Source organism: Mesocricetus auratus, unplaced genomic scaffold, assembly GCF_017639785.1.
Source record: "Mesocricetus auratus isolate SY011 unplaced genomic scaffold, BCM_Maur_2.0 Super-Scaffold_100676, whole genome shotgun sequence".
Lineage (NCBI taxonomy): Eukaryota > Metazoa > Chordata > Mammalia > Rodentia > Cricetidae > Mesocricetus > Mesocricetus auratus.
This window is the reverse complement of record NW_024429266.1, coordinates 49,823,366-49,845,414: the sequence shown is the minus strand read 5'-3', so window position 1 is coordinate 49,845,414 and position 22,049 is coordinate 49,823,366. Positions and strand designations below refer to the sequence as shown.

Genomic DNA, 22,049 nt, shown 5'->3' with positions numbered 1-22,049 from the left:
AAGGACGCAGTAAACTGCCTCCGTTCATAGATGTGGGCTTGCACATGGAACGTCTTAGGGATACACCAAAAAATGAATGGAACTACATGTATAAAAGTTGCAGGGTATACAAGCAATGTGCAAAAATAATTTTTATTTCTAGATGCTGGGAATGAACAAACAAAATCAATAAAAATAATTTCCTCACAACACACCCACAATAATACACTATTTGGAATACATTTAACAAGAGAATTAGAAATGTGTACGTTGACAATTTTAAAGCATTGTTGAAAGAAGCCACAGAAAACCCACACGAATGCAAAGCCATGCACTCAGAAGACAGCACTCCCCAAACTATCTCCAGCCAATGCAGTCTCTAAGAAAGTCAGGTGTCCCTCTGCGGGAGGTGCACAGACACTCTGAAATTCATGTAGAAAGGCACGAGGTCAAGAACAGCAAAAACAAATCTTGAAACAAACAAGAGGAAGAGAATCAGGTATGTGTGGTCACACATGCTGTTTAAAGACATCCAAACAGGATGACTGAGCGCTCTAAAGCTACGGTAGCCATGTGAAGATAGTACTGCATAAGGGAAAATCAATACAACACAATTGAGTACAGAAATAAAACTGCACACTTACGGCCATTAATTTTTGACAGCAGTGCCAAGACTACTCACAGGTTGGGGATGGGGGTCTTCTCGGCAAATGGTGCTAGAACAACGGGCTATCCAAACTCAAAGGACTCAGATTAGATTGGATCCCTTTCCTATACCATAAACAAAAATTGATTCAAAATGGATCACAGAGCTAACTGTGACAGTTAAAACTGAGAAAACACTTTGAAGAAAACAAAGTGTCAGATTAGGCGATGGTTTCCTGGATGTAATACCAAAAGAACTAGCAACAATGGGTAGACAGATTGAACTTCATCAGAATTAAATCTGTTTTGTGTTGTAGGCATCACCATCAAGAAAGAAAAAAAGAAATGTAAATCAAAACCACGCCTACTTTACACCCATTAGAATGGCAATTATAAACAATAACAAAACAAATCCAGAAAATGACAAGTATTGGTGACTGATGTGGAAAAATTAGAGCACTTGTACCCTGCTGGTGGCGATGTCAAACAGCACAGCTGCTATGGAAACTGTATGGCAGGTCTTCAAAAACTAAAAACCAGATCCAACAATTCCAATTTGGGGTCCAAACTCCAAAGAACAGAAAGCAAGGACTTGAACAGATTGTGTGCCAATGCTCACAGCAGCGATGCCAACAATAGGAAATGTGGAAGCCATCCAAATGGCCACCAATACACTAATAGACTAGCAAAACATGTAATTGGCATAAAATGAAATATTATTTATCATTAAAAAGATAGATATTCTAGCCTATGCTACAACATGGATGAACCTTGAAGACATTGGTCAGAAAAGAAAAAATGATTCATGATCCCACTCACATGAGGAACCTACCCCAAGCAGTCATGGTAACAGAGACTGACTGGAATGGCAATTGAGGAATTTGGGTATAAAGCTCAATTTGGGGAGATGAAAAAAGTAAGAATGGCTGACTGCACAGCACTGTGAATATGCTTAGCACTACTCCAATGTTTTAAAATATAAATTTTCATGTTATCTATATTTAAACACAATTAAAAGACAATTCAAAGAATGGAAAAATAGGCCGGGTGGTGGTGGTTAAAGTGGGATTATCTGTTGTCTGTTTCTGTGAATGTAATTAACTTGCTTGGATTGGAATTTTTCTTCAAGAACTTTCTGTAGAGCTGGATTAGTGGATATGTATTGTTTAAATCTGGTTTTGTCATGGACTATCTCATTTACCCCATCCATAGTTATTGAAAGCCTTGTTGGGTATAGTAGTCTGGACTGGTATAGGTGGTCTGTTGGTTTACATAGGACTTTCTGGCTTTCAGAGTTTCCATGGAGAAGTCAGGTGTAATTCTGATAGGTTTCCCTTTATGTGTTAATTGGCTTTTACCTTTGTTGCTCTTAATATTCTTTCTTTATTCTGTATGTTTGGTGTTTTGATTATTTTGTGGCAAGGGAAATTTTTTGTGGTACAGTCTATTTTGTATTCTGTATGCTTCTTGTACTTTCATTATTATGTCTTTTTTTAGTAGTTTTTTTCTATGATTTTGTTGAATATAGTTTTTGTACATTTGTTTGCATTTCTTCACCTTCTATACCTATTATTCTTAGGTTTGGCCTTCGAACAGTGTCCCATATTTCCTGAATATTTTATGTTAGGGATTTGTTGGACTTAAGATTTTCTTTGTCAATGAATCTATTTCTCCTAGTGTATCTTCAATCCATGAGATTCTCTCTATCATCTCTTGTATTCTGTTGGTTTTTCTTGCATCTGTAGTTCCTGATGCTTTACCCAGCTTTTCTACTTCCAGAATTCCCTCAGAATGATTTTTTTTTAGTTTTCTGCATTTCAGATTTCAAGCTTTGCACTATTTGAATTAATTCCTTCAGCTGTTTGGTTGTTGTTTGTTTTTCTTGGCTTTCCTTGATTTCTTTAAGAGTTTTATTTATTTTTGCCTTTTTCTCAATTTCTTGAATTTTTTTGTCCGTTTTTTCTTCCATTTTTTATAGGTTTTTCTCATTTCCTCTTTGAGGGTTTCTATCCTCTTGATATAGTTGCTTTTAGGGTTATTTTCTTCTGCTCAATCTGTGTTTTGTTTCGATGTTTAGGCCTTGCAGGTGTGGAGTCCCTAGACTCTGGTGGTGACATATTGATCTTTCTGTTGTTGAATGTGTTGTTATACTGTCATCTTCCCATCTCTTCTTCCAGTGTTCTGGTGAGATCTTTCCTCTCCTGGTGGATAAGGGTCCAATGTTCTCTTCTGGTAAGTTCAAGCATGTCCAATATTCTGATTGGCTCTCTTCCTCCTGTGGGTGGAGGCAGGACAAACACTGAGACACTGGCAGACTCTGGATTTGCTAGTCTGCCTGGAAAGGTTCACCTCACCACCATGTGCAGTTTGTAGGCATCAGGAGGCTCCAGGCAGTGAGATTTTAATTTTTAAAAAGGCAATGTTAGAGTTTTACAGAAATTTAAAATAAAAAACTGGATAGTTTTAACAAACAGTTTTAAAATATTTAAATTTACAGGGATAAGGGACATTTTAATTTCATAAAATATTGATATTTGAACTTAAAAATAAATGAAATGTTAAAAATTAAGGTCCCCACTGTAAGTACCAAATACTAAACACCTGAATCTGGGATTTCTGTTTTTGATGATGTGAAAGACAATGGCCAAGGTTGTCTGGCAAAGGGGTTAGAGCAACCTCTCAACTTATGAGTCTCCACATTTTGGGGACTGGAAGACATTTTTATAGGGGTACCTAAGACCACTTGCATGTCAGATGTTTACATTGAGATTCAAAACAATGGCAATATTGCAATTAGGAAATAGCAATCAGAAGGATTTTGTTGATGGGGTGTTACTACTAATTGTGGGACTCTATGGAAGATTCAAAGTATTGGGAAAGTTGAGAACCAATGGCTTAGAGAATGTCTTTCCTTTCCCAATGTCTATTTGCTATGCCCAAAAGGACCACCACCAAGGAAACATCTCACCAAATGCAAAGGCAAATGTTTCATTTTATTCAAGCCGAGATAGGGATCACACATGTTTGGGGTATACGTGCTTACAGCTAAGGAGGTTTTTAAAGGGAAAAATCACAACGCTGAAAGTCTCAAGATTACAGTTTCTGTGGTTATACAAGGTAAAGCAATAACTATATGTTTAAGCAAGATACAATTGAGCAGGTTAGGGCAGGGGACATTGGGTCATGAGCTTGGTAATTGTCCCCAGTCAGGGATTTTCACAACCTGTAATTGGTGGTTATCTGCTTTTCTTTAGGACAAAGGAATGTTGACACAGCTGGTGGTGTGCTAATTGTCTTTTTTTTCTTTTTCTTTTTTTTTTTTTTTTTAGTTTTACAAGACAGGGTTTCCCAGTGGCTTTGGAGACTGTCCTGGAACTCACTACGAAGACCAGGCTGGCCTCGAACTCACAGAGATCCGCCTGCCTCTGCCTCCCGAGTGCTGGGATTAAAGGCGTGCGCCACCACCGCCCGGCAGTCTTTTTCTAAGTATTGCACTTAGGCCTCTAGTCACATACTCAGTCAGGAGATGGATTTCCTTTGTTTGGCTCTTTTTCTTTTGTGTTGTCTTAGGGAGCTCAAGATCAGAAATTCCCTTTTCCCTGGATAGGCTTAGTGGTCTAAGTTTTAAGACTTTCATTAATTTTTCCTATTACATATTCATGCTTAAGAATATAAGTCCAGCCTCCTCATCTTTGCTGACCTTGTTAATCTTAAATTATTTTGTTAAAGAGTCATGTAAGAAATTGTCATATTCTGTAATAGTGTACTATAAAGGATAATAAATTTCCTGGTATTTCTATGGATAATGTCTAGGAATTAAAAGCTTTATTTTGATACAGATAGAAAGTTCAATTAAAAATTATTGTATTTTAAGGGTCAAACTTTTTTATTTAAATTAGAAACAAGCTGTCTTCACACATCAATCCCAGCTCCCTCTCCCTCCCCTCCTCCCCTACCTCCCAGTCTTCCAAGTCCCTTACCCAATTCCCACTCCATTTCCCGTGGAGGGTGAGGACCTCCATGGGGATCTCCAGAGTTTGTCATTTCCTTCAGGGCAGGGTCTAGGCCATCCTCCAAGAGTCCAGGCTGAGAGAACATCCCTCATTGTGGTATGGGCACCTCAAGTCTATTTGTATGCCAGGGACAAATACTAATCTACTACCCAAGGTCCCATTGATTGCCTAGACCTCCTCACTGACAACAACATTCATGGGATCTGGATAAGTCCCATGCTGGCCTCCCAGCCACTAGTCTGGGGAACAAGAGCTCCCATTGTTCAGGTCAGCTCTTTGTGTGGGTTTACAAAGCCCAAGCCCAGTCTTGAACCCTTTGCTCATCAGTCCTCCCTCTCTGTCAGTGGATTCCAACAGTTTAGTTAAGTGTTTAGCTATGGGTATCTGTTAAGACTTAAACTTAACAGAGATGAATCCTCAGAAGTCTCTTTTCCAAGGTCAGGCATTTAGATAAAGCTCCTATTCCCTCAGAGGTTGGAAGAAAGTTCCTGCTTGCTTTAAAAAACAAAAACAAAAAAAAAAAACAAAAAACAGTCGGACCTCCTGAAACTGAGAAGCTTCTGTAAGACAAAGGATACAGTCAACAACACAAAAAGGCAGCCCACAGAATGGAAAAAGATATTCACTAATCCCACATCTGACAGAGGGCTAATCTCCAAAATTTACAAAGAACTCAAGAAGCAAGTCTCCAAAACACCAAAGGATCCAATTAAAAAGTGGGCTACAGAATTACATAGAGAATTCTCAATAGAGGAGTCTAAAATGGCTTTGAGGCACTTGAGAAAGTGCTCAACATCCCTAGCCATCTGTGAAATGCAAACCAAAACAACTCTATGGTCAGAATGGCTGAAATCAAAAACACCAAGGACAGTTTATGCTGGAGAGGTTGGGGAGAAAGAAGAACACTCCTCCACTGCTGGTGGGAGTGCCAACTCTTACAGCCACTTTGCAAATCAGTATGGAGATTCCTCAGGAAAATGGGAATGAATCTACCACAAGACGGCAGCAATTCCACTATTAGGCATATATCCAAAAGATGCAAATTCATACAACAAGGACATCTGCTCCTCTATGTTCATAACAGCATTATTTGTAATACCCAGAACTTGGAAGCAACCTAGATGCCCCTCATCTGAAGAGTGGATAGAGAAAATATAGTACATTTACACAATGGAGTACTATTCAGCAGAATAAAAACAATGGAATCCTGAGATTTGCAGGCAAATGGATGGCACTAGAAGAAGCCATCCTGAATGAGGTAACCTAGTCACAAAAAGACAAACATGGTATGTGCTCTTTCATGTATGGATTTTAGACATAGATCTGGGGAGTGCCAGACTGCAACGCCATGGACAGAGAGTCTGGGAAACAGAACCATCATTCAATGGCTGACAGAAGCAGAGGCAGACTCCCACAGCTAAACACTGAGCTGAACTCAAGGAACCCAGTGACACAGAGAGAGGACTCATGAGAAAAGGGGTTAAGAGTGCGCTGGTTTAATCCCCAGAAACAGCTGACCTGACAATGGTTAGCTATTGAATCCTAGACGGATGGCTGGGAATCCAGCATGGGGCTGATCAAGACACCCTGAATGTGGGTGTTAGTGAGGAGGCCTAGGTAATCTATTGGGCCTTAGGTAGTAGATCAGTATTTATCCCTTGTATACAAATGGGCTTTGGGTGCCCATCCAACAATGAGAGATGTACTCTCATCCTGGTCTCTGGGGCAAGGGTCTAGGCCCTGCCCTGGATGCAATGACAGACTATGGACACCCCCATGGAGGACATCACCCTCTCTGGGGAAATGAGAGGGTACTTGGGGGCTGGTGGGAGGGCATAGGAGGAGGGAGGGAAAGGGAGAAGAACCTGGGATTGACATGTGAAGCAACCTTGTTACTAATTTAAATTTAAAATAAAAATTTTAAAAAAAGACACTAATGACTTCAGTGAACACTAGAGAGGCCTACCCAGAACATGGTGCCTTTCCTGTGCATTATCTTAAAAAGACTTAAAATGTTTTTGACTTTTACTATCAAATAATTCATACAAAAATTATAACAGGATTTCAAATTTAAAAGGGAGGATTAGATAGTGTATGTGTGGTAATCCTCAATTGCTTATCGAAGATTCACTATTTTTGTATAAATAAACAATATCAAACAACAACAACAACAAAAAGAGTCACTTTCCTTATCTCTGTAAAAAGGTACTGATGGTCCTTCCATTAGCATATGGCTATGGTGATTATCAACTTGTCAAAGGCAATGATAGCCTCTAGGCTCCCTCAGTTCCTGATAGTAAGCCCTACCCCAACAAGTCCAAGTCTTATGAAAGCTAATAAGTCATTGTGTATTGTTAAGGATAATTTTAAAAATCTGACTAAAGTAAAGTCTTTGATTAATGAACAGCATCTGCTGAAAGACATTGGGTTATGGAAGAAATTGCTGCATTAAATGAACCTATATAATTTAGGATACTTTGGCTTCTGAATAAAAGTAAGAAAATATGCTATGTTAGGGGAAAGATTATATTTTTTTCCAAGAGAAATGAAAAGAAAATGTTTTCCTTCCAAATTAATAAAGACCAGATTTTACTAGGGGACACCTTCTGAGAATATTGGCTGCAGACATGTTAGAGACAGCCAGGAAAGATTACAGTACAGGTGACATGAGTCCTGTTTCCTCTTCATGGGAAGAATTCTGAGACTGGACAATAAATGCTACAACTAGTTTAACCATGACTTGATCATTGTCTCCATTTTCTTATAGACCCTTAGAGATGCCATTACCCCAGATAACAGGAAGAAGTCTAGAGAACACAATGCCCATATTCCAAAAGTTGGGATTGATGGGCTGTTATGATAACGTGTGTGGGGAACCTTGGCAGATTCCATGGCAGATGATGGTGACCCAGGCAGAGGGACAAACATGTCAGGCAGACAGAGATTAATTGAAAAGCTTTATTAGAAAGGGGAGGGAAGGGGCAAAAGAGAAAGGAGGTAAAGAGGCACAGAGAGAGAGAGAGCAGAGAACAGAAGAGAGAGACAGGAAATGTGTGATCTATCCCCAGGAGAACATTGAGAAAGGGAGCATAAGTGGGCAGCAGCCTTTCTTTTAAAGGGGTCCTTTGCACCTTCATGCAGACTATGAAACCATGGTACCCTGGACTGAACAGGGTATTGACTGAGTGCATTCTGCCAGGTGACAGGGGCAGACCAGCATAATTCCTGAATCCTTACATGCCCACCTTTATTCATTATATAAAAAATGAAGAGTTAGGCATGGCAGGTTAGGGAATAAGGGTGTCGAGTTCTCGAGTACTTCTCACTGACCTGGTGGGTGTCGACCATGTTTGGGGAACTTGAGAAAGCTAGAGTACTGCCACATCCTGGAAGTAGCCGGTGTCATTGTCGCAATTTTCTTGGGGACCCCTAGAATGCAATTGTCTCCAGACAACAGGAGGAAGTCTAGAGAACCTAAGGCCTACATTACCAAAAGATGGGATGGAGGATTTTTGGTCATTCAGTGGGTTATGGATAATTGTCATCATTTAGAGATGTTGGTTGCTTATTATTATTGGTCATAGTAAGAGGAAAAACTAAGCAAGAGAGGTTAGGTTAAAGGATCTTGAAAAGAAATAGGGGGATATAAATATGATAGGGTAAAAGGAGATTACTTGATCTATTTTTAAACTAAAAAAATACTAGTCTCAAATATTTCACATTGGCATAGATTTTTATGTATTGACATATATTTAAGGCTATATTTGTTATGCTATATATGTATGTACATGTATATTTCTACTCTTATTTAAAATACTATATATATACAACTCATTTAAAGATACAATGGATGATTAAAACTGCCTGTTAATTATTGTCATCTATAATAATCAAATGGGTATATTTTCAAGGTTAAACCTAGTTCCTCAAATTCTTCAGAGATCTGAGAATATGGCATCTAAATTGTTTAATGGAAAAAGCTTACTATGACAGATTTCAAGCTTCTACCAATGATGCTGAGGTCTCCAAAGTAAATGATGGAGCACCACAGTGACTCCATCTGGATTTTTGGTAACACTAACCACTGGGAAAAAATGTCCCAATGCAGCACCTACCAGAATCTGACCCAAACCATGGCGAATTGATTGCCACATTTTGTGTATACAAAGGTAAATCTCCCTCATGTTCCTCCTCCACAGGAAAGTCTCTAATCTTTTGGTCTGGCAGTCAAAGACTGATACCTCTGTCCTCAATGCTATGGAGACCATGGGAACCTGGGATGGCTATCTTAGTAATGAACTACTCTCTGTCATTTTAATTGATACTCAGGCCATTTGGATTGTACTTCATGTTATAATTATCCTTCTCAGATCTCTGATGGTATTGACTTGACAGATAGGCTAACTATAACTTTGTCAGTTTAGCAGTAGCAGGCAATCAGATTTTTCCCAAAGGCTGTAGTCGCTTTGTTAGTTCATTTCTAAAGCTACTAGGTATCATTTTGGGAAAAAGTAGATAGGTTTTCCTTGTTAACAGTCTTTATATTAGAAGACAAAAAGTTCCAGATGGAACTTTGTGTTATAGGAACATGATTTGAAATGATAGTCTCAGGAATAACTGCTTGTGTCTTTGGTGAATGATTAGTTTAGGGTTAAAGTCTATGCAAGTTTTGAGGGCATAAGAATGTTTGAAGGTATATAAAGGCCTGAGAATGTGAAAGCTTATAAGTTTTGAGGGCCTCAGAAAATGATTTAAGATGTAATTACAAGTTGTAATGGTATAAGTGAATGATTTAAAAATATGAGAAACATTTTAGATTTCTTTCCCCTTCCATGGTATAAAAGTTCAGAACTTAACATTAATAATGTTCTGATTAGCTGATAGAGAAATGACTACTTACTGTTCAGTCACAAACTCAAGATTTTAGATTTATTTTAGTTGTCTTCTAAATATAGACTTCAAGGTGCTTCTCATTGGGCTGAAGACGTTTCTCTGAGCAGTAGAAAATGTTCATATATATATGACCATTTGTCTTTTTGATACAGGGGTTCTCTGTAGCTTTGGAGGCTGTCATGGAACTCACCCTGTAGACCATGTTTGCTTCGAACTCACAGAGATCTGGCTGTCTCTCCCTCCTGAGTGCTGGTATTGAAAGTGTGCACCATCTTCTGGCTCCTTCTGTCTTTTTGTAAACTAAAAAAATCATGAAAGCTTCAGAGAATCTGGGGAGTCATAAGATTTGGATTCACTTCTCACAGGTTAAAAAGACTCCAGATAAGTACAGTCTAAGTTTCTCCATCTATTGCTGAGGATGGGATCTGTCTTCTGCTCTTGGGACGGACGCCTCCTCTTCCTCAATTATTAGGAGTATAGGCCTGAAAGTTATAAATGTAGTATTTTCCTTTAAGTTCATAAGTTATAATTTCTTTCCCTAGTTGATATCTGTCTCTAAACAGATTTCCATGTGGCTGACAGGTACATACAAGCATCAGCTCGTGACTACAACCTGCTCCAAATGACTGTGAGACCTCTGACTTGCTGAAAGCTGACATGGAACATTCCAGTCTATGTGAATGCTCCCTGTCTCTTCAACTGAGTCGGCAAACCAGATGCTTCCGATGAATGACCCATTGCCTCAATTCCCTCCTTGCCTTTGGTTAACATTCTAACCTTCCTGGACCTTGTCAACAAAGTGCTAGTCTCAGAAGGAAGTAATTGCAGAAGAGCGTACTTTCCCCCTAGACCCCCAACAGGCTAGAATGTTAGATCAAAAGGAAACTCCCTGTCATAGGGGATCTGAGATAAAATAAATAAGTGTTTCCCATTCTCATTTCTAGGTTCCTTCTAAAAAGGAAATCTGTCAGTCATCATTGATTCCTTAAGTAAATGATAATTCCTGTCTGGGTACCATTAAGCTTATGGTTATTAGATACCATTATAAACAGTTACCCATCACAGAGTTAAGGATAAGACTCACGATACAACTAAGAGAGGTTATGTGAGAGTCAAAATTTACATTTTGAGTTTTAATTACTATGCCTTAGAGCTCAAAGAAATAAAAATGCCTGGGATCTGTAAGCCCCTTGCCCAAGGACAGATAGTTCCTGAAATACTAAAGGCGATTGTTTATGGAAGATAACAAGCCACATGTTTTACACTCCCCTAAATAAGTTTGTTTAACCCATCTACACCTATATACTTGATCTCATATGAGCGGTAGCTTCACAGACTGGAGGTACATCAAGATGTATGCTTGCCCCGGATTGAACTTGGTGGGAAATGCAATGAATTATGGGTTTTCCTTATTAAGCACTTGCCATACTTGATTCTGGGCCAAGAACCTAGGTATGGACTTGGCCAGTGCCTATCCATCTGGCCAGTATTCAATTAAAGCATGCTGCAAATTTGGTTTTAAATTGTAGAAGTGGTCTTATATCAATCTATGGTATTAAGGAATTGTGTTTGATTTAGGAGACTAAGCCTTGAAACTATCCTGGGCAGCACAATACAGCCATTCCTGTTGGTAAGGTTATAAGTGAACGATCCCCATAGTTGTGAGAATTGGTGTGTTGTCCCCAATACTTTTCAGGCAAGTAGCAACATGGGAAGGAGAGAGATGCCCCCCACCCCTCTGCCTATCAGTGACTGAGGCAGGCAAGAGCTGATCCTGAGATGATAAAAACAAGAGATCTGCCCCTGCTCCTCATCAGCTGCAGCTCTCAGGATATTGACCTCTATGCCAGGCCTGGGCAACACGTAGAACTGTCCCTGGATGTGCAGGTGTGGGAGATCTGGCCCTGATTACTTGAAAACAGGATACATGATCTGGCCCCTTGCTCATTGCTACAAATGGCCACCTGTCTATTGCAATGCAGGAGAGTTTATGCTGGTGGTGAGGACAAGGGAAAGCTGGTGGACTGACAGAAACTGCATTATCCTAGCCCAGAACCAGGGTTATGTGGTGGCCCACTCCAACACCCAGCCCATCTGTGATCTGCTGGAGATTATGAAGGAACCAGTTCTGATGACACAAGGCTTCAGGAGTTCCACAACACAGGCAGCAACAGGATAACTAAGAGGATTCCCAGTGAGGTCCCAGCATCTACAGAGTAGTAGAAAACAGAGCCAGGACTCTGCAATGAGCACTTTCATGTAATGATACATGGATAATATGCAGGGCTCACTGTGTCACACCACAGCTTCCATGACAAGGTTGATTTTTTTTCTTCTCTTTTTCTTCATTTTTCTCTTAATTTATTTTATCTCATTTTGTGAGGGGGTTGCAAGGGCAGAGGGTGGATATGCATGGATGGGGAAATGAATGGGATTCAGGTGTATGATGTGAAAGACACACACAATAAATAAAAAGATGTGGGAAAAAGAAAAAGATAAAGAAGTCTGTTGGTATCTGGATGGGGGTTTGGTTGGAGCTTTCAGTTTGCCCCTGAATGTTCCTGGAAGCACCATGCTCCCTTGCTCTCTCCAAATTATGTATCTCAGAGTGTCTTCAAACAAAGGAATGATGTCAAAAAGCTCAGTTGTGCATTTTTGGCTGCCATTTCTACTTCTTACCCAGAAATTGCCAGTCACCCAAGTCCCCACCTAAGCACTCAGCTTTTGACCATATTTGGCACAAACCCAGTTTGTGGTGGAAAACTCATCATCTTGTGTGAGACTTGATCATACTTGAGGTATCAAGAGTATATAGTGATGCTTTTTGGAGCCTTTGGCAGGCCTGTGTGTGTGAATCACAAAAGAAACCATTGAGATTTTAGAGCAAGGTTCTACCATCATCTGCAGACAAACAATTCTCCTTTCCAAAAAATGCTCTTGGCTTGTGATTGGGCCTTAGTGGAAACAGAACTTTTGACAATTGGCCACCAAGTTACCATGTGACCTGAACTGCCTATGATGAGCTGGATGTATTATTATCTACCAAATCTTGAGGAAGAAAGACATACCTTTATTATGGGCTACACCTGTTACTGGAAGCCTATAGAAGGATATGAAAGAAAGAAGCTTTTTCCCTTTGCCCGTTTGCCTTCACCTTGCCAGTACATCCCTTCTTCACTGACATTAAAGCCTGCTTCCTGGGGATTACCAAGTATACTAAAGACTAGCTAGGACATACATATACAGATTTCTGGACTGAGCAACTACTGGATTTTTGGACTTTACATTCACAACCTGTCATTGTTGGATTGCTATACTCTGTAAATCATTATATATATATATATATAGAGAGAGAGAGAGAGAGATTCATTTCATAAGTTCTGTTACTCTAGACAATCCTGATATTACACCAAGGTACACTGAAAGCAATGTTGGTATAAATCCATTTAAAAACTTAAGTTCTATTAATTCTATTCAGCAACACAGGGTTTTTGAAATGCTGCTGATTACCTTGATTAAAGAAGAACTGAGGTGAGTCACTGCTGTTCATTTTCACAGTGTCATATTACATTTACATATATACATATATATATATATATATATATCCCAAGAAAAACTAATCAGCATTTACTGAATGAATATCACTTTTTCACTATCATAAAGTTAATAAGTCAGGTCAATCCATTGCTAGAATATTTCAATGTGCAAAATAATATATTTAAATGTTAATATGCAAAATGTTTCTTATATTTCATTATTGATATAAAAGTAGTGTGTAGCAATTATTTATATTCATTAGTAATGCTAAATATGACAGTTTGGTTGTAATATGTTTGTGAAATAACATTAATTTGACAACTGAGACAATCTGTCTTCCATTCACTGTAAATCATAACCTTAGTTCAAATGGTATCCAGGATGATTTGAGAAAGTGGTGGATGGAAACAGACACTAAAGAAATCCCATCTGTTTTCTTGGTATTCATTTTTATGCCAAGATACATCACATCTGGGTTTAGGAGTTTTGAATAGCTGATTTTGCAATTGTGGCAGCAGTCTCTCATGTTCCAAAGCCATCACCATATGCCAACACCAGTTTATATTTATGAAAAGAAATGAGTTAAACAATACTTCAAATGTAAATTGGAACTGTATTATTAATAATGCATTTGCCTTTCTAAACAGAAGCTCATTCATAAATTCTAGTAACTGTATTATTTTGTGCAAAAGGGATAATTGATGTGACCATCAATGCACTTTGTACGAAATGGAGGTGTCCTTTTTCCCTTGCGGTAGCCAGGTTTACAAGTAAATTCAACATCCTCCCCTGATTGGGAATAAAGCTTTTGATTTTCTCTCCATTTGAGAATTATGTTATATTTTTCCATAGTTTCTTCTGGTATCACACATGCATCTGAAAGAAAAATTTCCAAATTTCATTAAGTAATATGTAAACCTACAGAGACTCAGCTTTGAGAATTATTTCTCAAACTATTTCAAAATCTGTATAAGAGCAGCACATAAATTTGAGTCTGTGTAATTTTGATTATTTTATTTACAAACTGTTTGTATTAAATTTCATAAAAATAAAGAATAAAGGTAAATAATACAGTAATTCTGACTCAAAATAGAAAAAACAAACCAAAAATCCTAAAAGAAAATAAAAAATGAATGAATGCACCTCTAACATAGCTACCTAATAAATTATGTTCTAGAGAGAACAGCATTCAAAAAATGAAAATGGGCCAGGGATTGGTGGCACACATCTTTAATCCCTGCACTCAAGAAGCAGAGACAGGCAGATCTCTGTGAGTTCAAGGCCAGCCTGGTCTGCAGAGCAATTGCCAGAATATGCTCCAAAGATGCACAGAGAAACCCTGTCTCGAAAAACAACAGCAAAAACAATGAGAATGAGCTACCAATATCAAATATTAAGTACACATAAATCCCACAAGATCAGAAGTCATATAATTTAAGTATAGGGAAGAATCAAATGAAAGTGCAAAACTCTTTAAAAATCTGCTGCAGATATTTCAGAATTAACATTTTGAAATTAGATATACTATGAAAGTTAATTTGCAGTATTAATGAAAATTCCAATGTTGAATTCCATAGATTTAGAAAAATAAATTAGAAATCCTACATAATCACAGGAGAATACAAATAGTCAAAACCAACACTAAGAGGTTAGAACACTACTGGTGGGATCAGAATATCAAAACTCAATTTGTAATCCAGACCTCTCAGCTACCCCTCCCCCCCATCATGTCTGCCTGTGTGCCAGCATGATCACCACAATGAAAATAAGAACTAAATATCTTAAACTGTAAGCAATACCCAATTAAATATTTTCTTCTATAAGATTATCCATGGTCCAGTTTTCTCTGTACATTTCTCTGTCATGATCTTGACCAACACCCTTACTTATATAATCACTCCTAATTCTCTTCAACTGGAATCCCAGAGTTAAGTCTGGTGCTTGACTGTGAATCTCTGCATCTGCTTCCTTACAGAAGGCTCTATGCTGACAGTTAGGTTATTCACCAATTTGATTGCAGAGGAAGGTCAGATCAGACACCCAACCATTCCACTATTTCTAGGAGTCTGAGCTGGGGTCATTCCTGCAGTTTCCTGGGAATTTCCCTAGCACCAGTTTCTCCCATGTAATGGCTACCTCTATCAAGATATCTCTTTCATTGCTGTCCCACTCAGTCCCTCCACCAACATGACCATCCAGTTCCCTCATGTTCTCATCTCCCAAACTCCCTTCTATCACCTCTTACCTCCAGTTTACCTAGAAGATCTGATATATTTCCCCTTCCCAGGGTGTTTCATGTGTCTCAGCTGAACCAAGCTTGCAGGAACTCACAAACTCTAGAGCGACAGTTGTGGGGCTTCCATGGGATTGAGCTAGGCCCTTTACATGTCGGTGACAGTTGTATAGCTTGGTCTGTTTGAGGCAGTGGAACCAGGATCTATCTCTGGTGCATGAGCTTGCTTTTTGGAACCCATTCTCTATGGTGGGATGCCTTGCTCAGCCTTGATGCAGGGGGGAGTGGCTTGGTTCTACTTCAACTTAATGTGGGAGGCCTTACCCTTAAGGAGGAGTGGATGGGGTGTGTTGGGGAAGGTGAGGGTAGGAGGCGGAGTGGTAGGGGGGAACTGTAGTTGGTATATGAGATAAGAAAATAAATAAATTTATTAGAAAATTCATAAAAAGTCCAAAAAATGCTGCTATGGTCCTGGTGACAATTCACAGCAATAGAGCACTGATTGAGATAGCAGGTATGGAAAAATCATGCTGGCACCAACTTTTAAGGACATCAATACACATTAGTAAAAACTCAAAAATAAAGAAAAACATGCACAATTTTATTTGTCAACCATTTTTATATACAAGTGAAACTAATAATCTTGCTTTCCCCACATGCTAGCTTTTGTCAGTGAAGCAGTAAGTGAAAGAGTGCTTTTAATCTGTGCATGGTCTATTATTAACAGAAAAATATCCATATCATGAAACTGAATCTCCTACAGTCTATGAGAATGAGGTACTTACGTAAACATATTGGTGGCTCAGACCACTGTCCATTTCTACATGTTATTTTCTTGTCTCCCTTTAGTAGATAATAGGCCTGGCACTGATATTCAACTGATGACGATGGTGGGTATACTAGTAATGGGAAGGAGGTGATGTCTCCATTTTCAATAGGGGGAGGAGGCCCACATTTCCCTGTTGAATCTAAGAACACAATGTTTGAATGTCTGAGAAATTAAGTCAACATACAGGCTTCAGAAGAACCAAGCAGTTTACACAATATAAAGGCTTTGGTGATTTCTAGATACAAAAAGGGTTGCTTGAAGAAGATTTCATTATATAAACTGAGAATTACAAGTTCTTCCTTTCTTCCTTCTCACATAAAGCACTTCCTGAACTGGAGCAAGCATGTCAGTTCTGAAGTTTTCCAGTCCTACTAAATGTCTTAACATCCTATACAAATACAGAGGCCAATGGAGACAGATAGAGTTTCTCTTTTTTTTCAAGACACTTGAGTATTTATTATTCTATATATTTCTGACATTCATTATTATTTTTTGTAGAAACATACATTTCTAGACAAGAATTTAAGGCTTACAAAATCACAGAAGGCAAATGAAGCTTTCTGGGTTCCTGAAAGAGTCACATAAGTAGAGGTATCTACAAATTATAAAAGTAAAACAGGAGTACTTAGACATAATATTTTTGGTAAAGAGTATAGGGAGAGGGGAGAATTCTGTTTAAGAAATGAGGACACATCTAACTGCATGATACTATTGGTTTCCCTTTTGGACCATTGATCTTCCTGGTGAGGCCACAGGGAAAAAAGACTGAAATCAAAAATACTGATATTATGTTCTGTTAAGTTAGATCTAAATAGGTGCATCATGAAATTGAACTGAACTCCAATGTTGTTTAGGAGAAAACAAAATGTTCAATATCCAAGCAAAATATTTACTGTGAAGGAAAATGAAATTAGACTTCAAATTAAAATTGATCAAAAGTGATGAATAAGGACATTTCATATTCATCACAGGAAAATCCATCAAGATGAAGTCTCAATTCTGAACATCAATTCCCCAAATACAAAGGCGCCACATTAATGAAAGAAACATTACTAAAGCTCAAATCACAAATAAAATATCACACACTAATTGTAGGGTACTTCAACACTCTGCTCTCACCACTAGACAGGTCCTCCAGGACAAAAACTTAGCAAAGAAACAAAAGAACTGACAGATGTTTTGACCCAATTGGATTTAACAGACTTCTATAGAACATTCCTTCCAAACAGAAACAGATATACTTTCTCCTCTGCGACACAAGGAACCTTCTCTAAAATTGACCACATAATCAAAAACATAGTAAACCTCCAAAACAATACAGAAAAATGGAATAACCCATTGTATCACTGTACCTTATCAGACCACCTTGCATTAAAATTAGAATTCACAACAACACAAGACGCAGAAACCCTACAATCTCATGGAAATTGAACAATGCACAATTTCACCATCCCTGGGTAAAGGAAGAAATAAAAAAAGAAATTAAAGACTTACTGGAATTCAACGAGAATGAAGACACAACATACCCAAACTTATGGGACACTTAAAAAGCAGTGCTGAGCTGGGTGGTGGCGGCACACAGCCTTTAATCCCAGCACTCGGGAGGCAGAGGCAGGAGGATATCTGTGAGTTCGAGGCCAGACTGGACCGACAGCCTCCAAAACAATACAGAGAAACCCTGTCTTGTAAAAACCAAAAAAAAAAAAAAAAAGCAGTGCTGAGAGGAAATTTCACAGCACTAAGTGGCCACATGAAGAGACTGAGGAACAGTCACACTAGAGAATTAAGAGCACAACTGAAAGCTCTAGAACAAAAGGAAGCAAATTCACCCAGGAGGAGTAGATGCCAGGAAATAGTCAAATTGAGGGCTGAAATCAACAAAGTAGAAACCAGGAAAACATGCCAAAGAATCAATGAAACAAAGAGTTGGTTCTTTGAGAAAACCAACAAAATAGACAAATCTTTATCAAAACTAACCAAAAGGCACTGGGTGAGCATGCTAATTAATAAAATCAGGAATGAAAAGGGGAACATAACAATTGACACTGAGAAAACCCATAGAATCATCAGGTCATACTTTGAAAACCTGTACTCTACAAAATTTGAAAATTTAAAGAAATGAACAATTTTCTGGATAGATATCACTTGCCAAAATTAAATCAAGGACAGAACACTGAACTGAACCCAAGGAACCCAGTGGCAGAGAGAGAGGAGTGATGAGCAAATTGGCAAAGAATGGGCTGGCAAAACCAGCAGAGACAGCTGATCTGAACAGGGGAGAGCTCTTGGACCCCCAGACTGACAGTGGGGAGGATAACATGGGACTGATCTGGACCCCCCCCAAATGTGAGTGTCAGTAAGAAGGCCTGGGCAACCTATGGGGCCTTGAGCAGTGGATCAGTGTCTATCCCTGGAATACAAACAGTCATTGTGTGCCCATAGCACAAAGAGGGATGCTCTCTCAGCCTGGACTCTTAGGGGAATGCCTGGACCCTACCCGGAGTGAAATGACAGACTCTAGATATCCACTATGTGGAAGGAATTGGCAATAGGGTGGGAGGCTGGGGGGGAAGGGGAGTGCGGGAGGAGGGGAGGGAGAGGGAACTGGGATTGACATGTAAAACAAGCTATTTAAAATTAAAATAAAAACGATATAAAAAATAAACAGACCTATAAACCTTAATGAAATAGAAGCAGTCTTCAAAAGTCTCCCCACCAAAAAAAAGCCCAGGCCCAGATGCCTTCAGTACAAAATTATACCAGAAATTCAAAAAAAGAGCTAATTCCAATACTCCTCAAAGTGTTCCACACCATAGAAGCAAGAGGTTCGCTGCCAAACTCTATTTACAAGGCTAAAATTACCTTGGTACTAAAGCCACAAAAAGACACAACTAAGAAAGAGAACTACAGACCAATTTCCGTCATGAATATTGATGCAAAAGTACTCAATAAAATACTAGCAAATCGAATCCAAGAACACCTTAGAAAAATCATCCACCATGATCAAGTAGGCTTCATCCCAGGGATGCAGGGATGCTACAGGATATGAAAATCTATCAATATAATCCACCATATAAACAAACTGCGAAAGAAAAACCTCATGATCATTTCACTAGATGCTGAAATAGCCATTGATAAAATCCAACACCCCTTCATGATAAAGGTCTTGGAGAGATCTGGGATAACAGGAACAAACCTGGACATAATAAAAGCAATATACAGTAAACCAACAGCTAATATCAAACTAAATAGAGAGAAACTCAATGCAATTACTCTAAAATCAGGAACAAGACAAGGCTGTCCACTCTGTCCATGTCTCTTCAATATTGTACTTTAAGTTCTAGCTAGAGCAGTAAGACAACAAAAGGAGATACAAATTCGAAAGGAAGAAGACAAGTTTCACTATTTGCAGATGACATGGGAGTTTTCATAAGTGACCTGAAAAACTCTGCAAGGGAACTCCTACAGCTGATTAACACCTTCAGCAAAGTGGCAGGATACAAGGTTAACTCAAAAAAGTCAGTAGCCCTATTATACACAAATGATAAATTGGGTGAGAGAGAAATCAGAGAAACATCACCCTTTATAACAGGCACAAATAGTTTTATATATCTGGGTATAGTGCTAACCAAACAAGTGAAAGACTTGTATAGCAAGAAGTTTGAGTCCCTAAAGAAAGACATTAAAGAAGATACCAGAAAATGGAAAAAACTCCCATGCTCATGGATTGGTGTGATCAACATAAAAATGGCAATCTTCTCAAAAGCAGTCTACAGATTCAATGCAATCCCCATCTAAATACCGGCACAATTATTCACAGACCTTGGAAGAACAATAATCAACTTTATATGGAAAAACAAAATCCCAGGATAGCAAAAACAACCCTGTACAATAAAGGAACTTCCGCAGGCATCACCATTCCTGACTTCAAGCTCTTCTACCGAAAACTTTGATATTGGCACACAAATAGACAGGTAGATGAATGGAATCAAATTGAAAACCCAGATTTTAACCCACACACCTATGAACACTTAATTTTTGACAAAGAAACTTAAATTATACAATGGATAAAAGAAAGCATCTTCAACAAATGGTGCATATTGGATATTGGCATGCAGAAGACCTTAGATAGATCCATGTGTATCCCCATGCACAAATCTGAAGTCCAAATGGATCAAAGACCTCTGCGTAAATCCAGCCACACTGAAACTATTAGAAGAGAAATTTGGAGGTACTCTAGAATGAATTGGTAAAAGTGACCACTTTCTGAACATAACACCAGTAGCACAGACACTGACATTGACAATTAACAAATGGGTCCTCCTGAAACTAATAAGCTTCTTTAAGGCAAAAGACACAGTCAACAAGAAAAAAAGGCAGCCAAAAGAATGGGAAAAGATCTCCACTGACCCCACATCTAACAGAGGGCTGATCTCCAAAATTTACAAAAAACTCAAGAAGCAACTCTCCAAAACACCAAAGGATCCAATTAAATGTGGGTTACAGAATTAAAATAGATAATTCTCAATAGAGGACTATAAAATGGCTGAGAGACACTTGAGAAAGTGCTCAACATCCTTAGCCATCAGGAAAATGTAAATTAAAAGTCCTCTGAGATACGATCTCACTCCTAACAGAATGGCTAAAATCAAAAACATTAAGACAATTTATGCTGGAAAGGCGGAGAGAGGGGAACACTCCTCCACCGCTGGTGGAAGTGACAGCTTGCACACCCACTTTGGAAATCAGTATGGAGATTACTCAGGAAAATGAGAATCAGTCTAACACAAGACCCAGCAATTCCACTCTTAGGCATATATCCAAAAGATGCAAATTCATACAACAAGGACATCTATTCCACTATGTTCATAGCAGCATTATTTGTAATAGCCAGAACCTAGAAGCAACATAGATGCTCCTCAACTGAAGAGTGGATAGAGAAGATGTACATTTACACAATGGAGTACTACTCAGCAGAAAAAAACTATGGAATCTTGAAATTTTCAGGCAAATGAACAGCACAAAAAGACAAACATGGTATGGACTCACTCGTATATGGATTTTAGACATGGATCAGGAGAGTGCCAGCCTACTGCTGCACTGACAGAGAGTCTGAGGAACAGGAAAATAGCTAAGAGAGATATTCATGGTACCCCAGAAAAGAGGAATGAGGCAAGATCTCCTGAGCAGATTTGAAGCAGAGGGGTGGGAATGGAGTGGGATCTGGGAAAAAGAGAGGGGGAGAAGAGGAGGAGAGAGGATGTCATTGGGGAACAAGACGGTTGCGTTGGGGGAAGAAGAGTGGATAACAGGATCAGAAATATCATAATTGAGGGAGTCATTATAGGTTTGAAGAGAGATCTGGCAACAGTGAGATCTCTAGTTAACTACAAGGATGACACAAGCTGGCAAGCTAAGCAATAGTGGAGAGACTATATTAATAGTCCCTACCTAATGATAAGGTTGGTGGCTACCTGATATACCATCCTGGAACCTTTATCCAGTGAATGATGGAAGCAGAGGCAAAAACCCACAGCTAAACACTGAACTGAACACTTGGAACTCAGTGACAGAGAGGGAAGAGTGATGAGCAAATTGGTAAAGAATGGGCTAGAGTGACCAGCAGAAACGGGTGACCTGAACAAGGGGGAGCTCTTGGACACCAGAAGGACATCTGGAGGGCCAACATTGGACTGATCCAGACCCTCTGGATGTGGGTGTCAGTGAAGAGGCCTGGAAACTCAATGGAGCCCTGGGTAGTAGATCAGTATTTATCCCTGGTCTACAAATGGACTAGGATGCTCTATCAGCCTAGACTCATGGGGGAGGGCATGGACCCTGTCCTGAATGACATGACAGACTCTGGATATCCCCTATGTGGAAGGGAGTTGGGACAGGGTGGGAGACTGGGGGGAGGATG

The 22,049-nt window shown here is 39.0% G+C and overlaps 1 protein-coding gene across 2 annotated transcripts in view; it reads right to left on the bottom strand.

The window, feature by feature from the left end:
• Positions 1 to 13,497: 13,497 nt before the first annotated feature.
• The window catches only part of Cfh (complement factor H), a 96,103-nt gene continuing 87,551 nt past the window's right edge, over positions 13,498 to 22,049 (bottom strand). For both annotated transcript variants that reach the window (XM_040737452.1, XM_040737453.1), the window contains 2 exons: positions 16,086 to 16,268; positions 13,498 to 13,943 (listed from right to left, as the gene is read on the bottom strand). In XM_040737452.1, the coding sequence (XP_040593386.1) occupies positions 13,744 to 13,943; positions 16,086 to 16,268 (383 nt within the window). In that variant the 3' untranslated portion in view covers positions 13,498 to 13,743. The remainder of the gene's footprint in view (positions 13,944 to 16,085; positions 16,269 to 22,049) is intronic.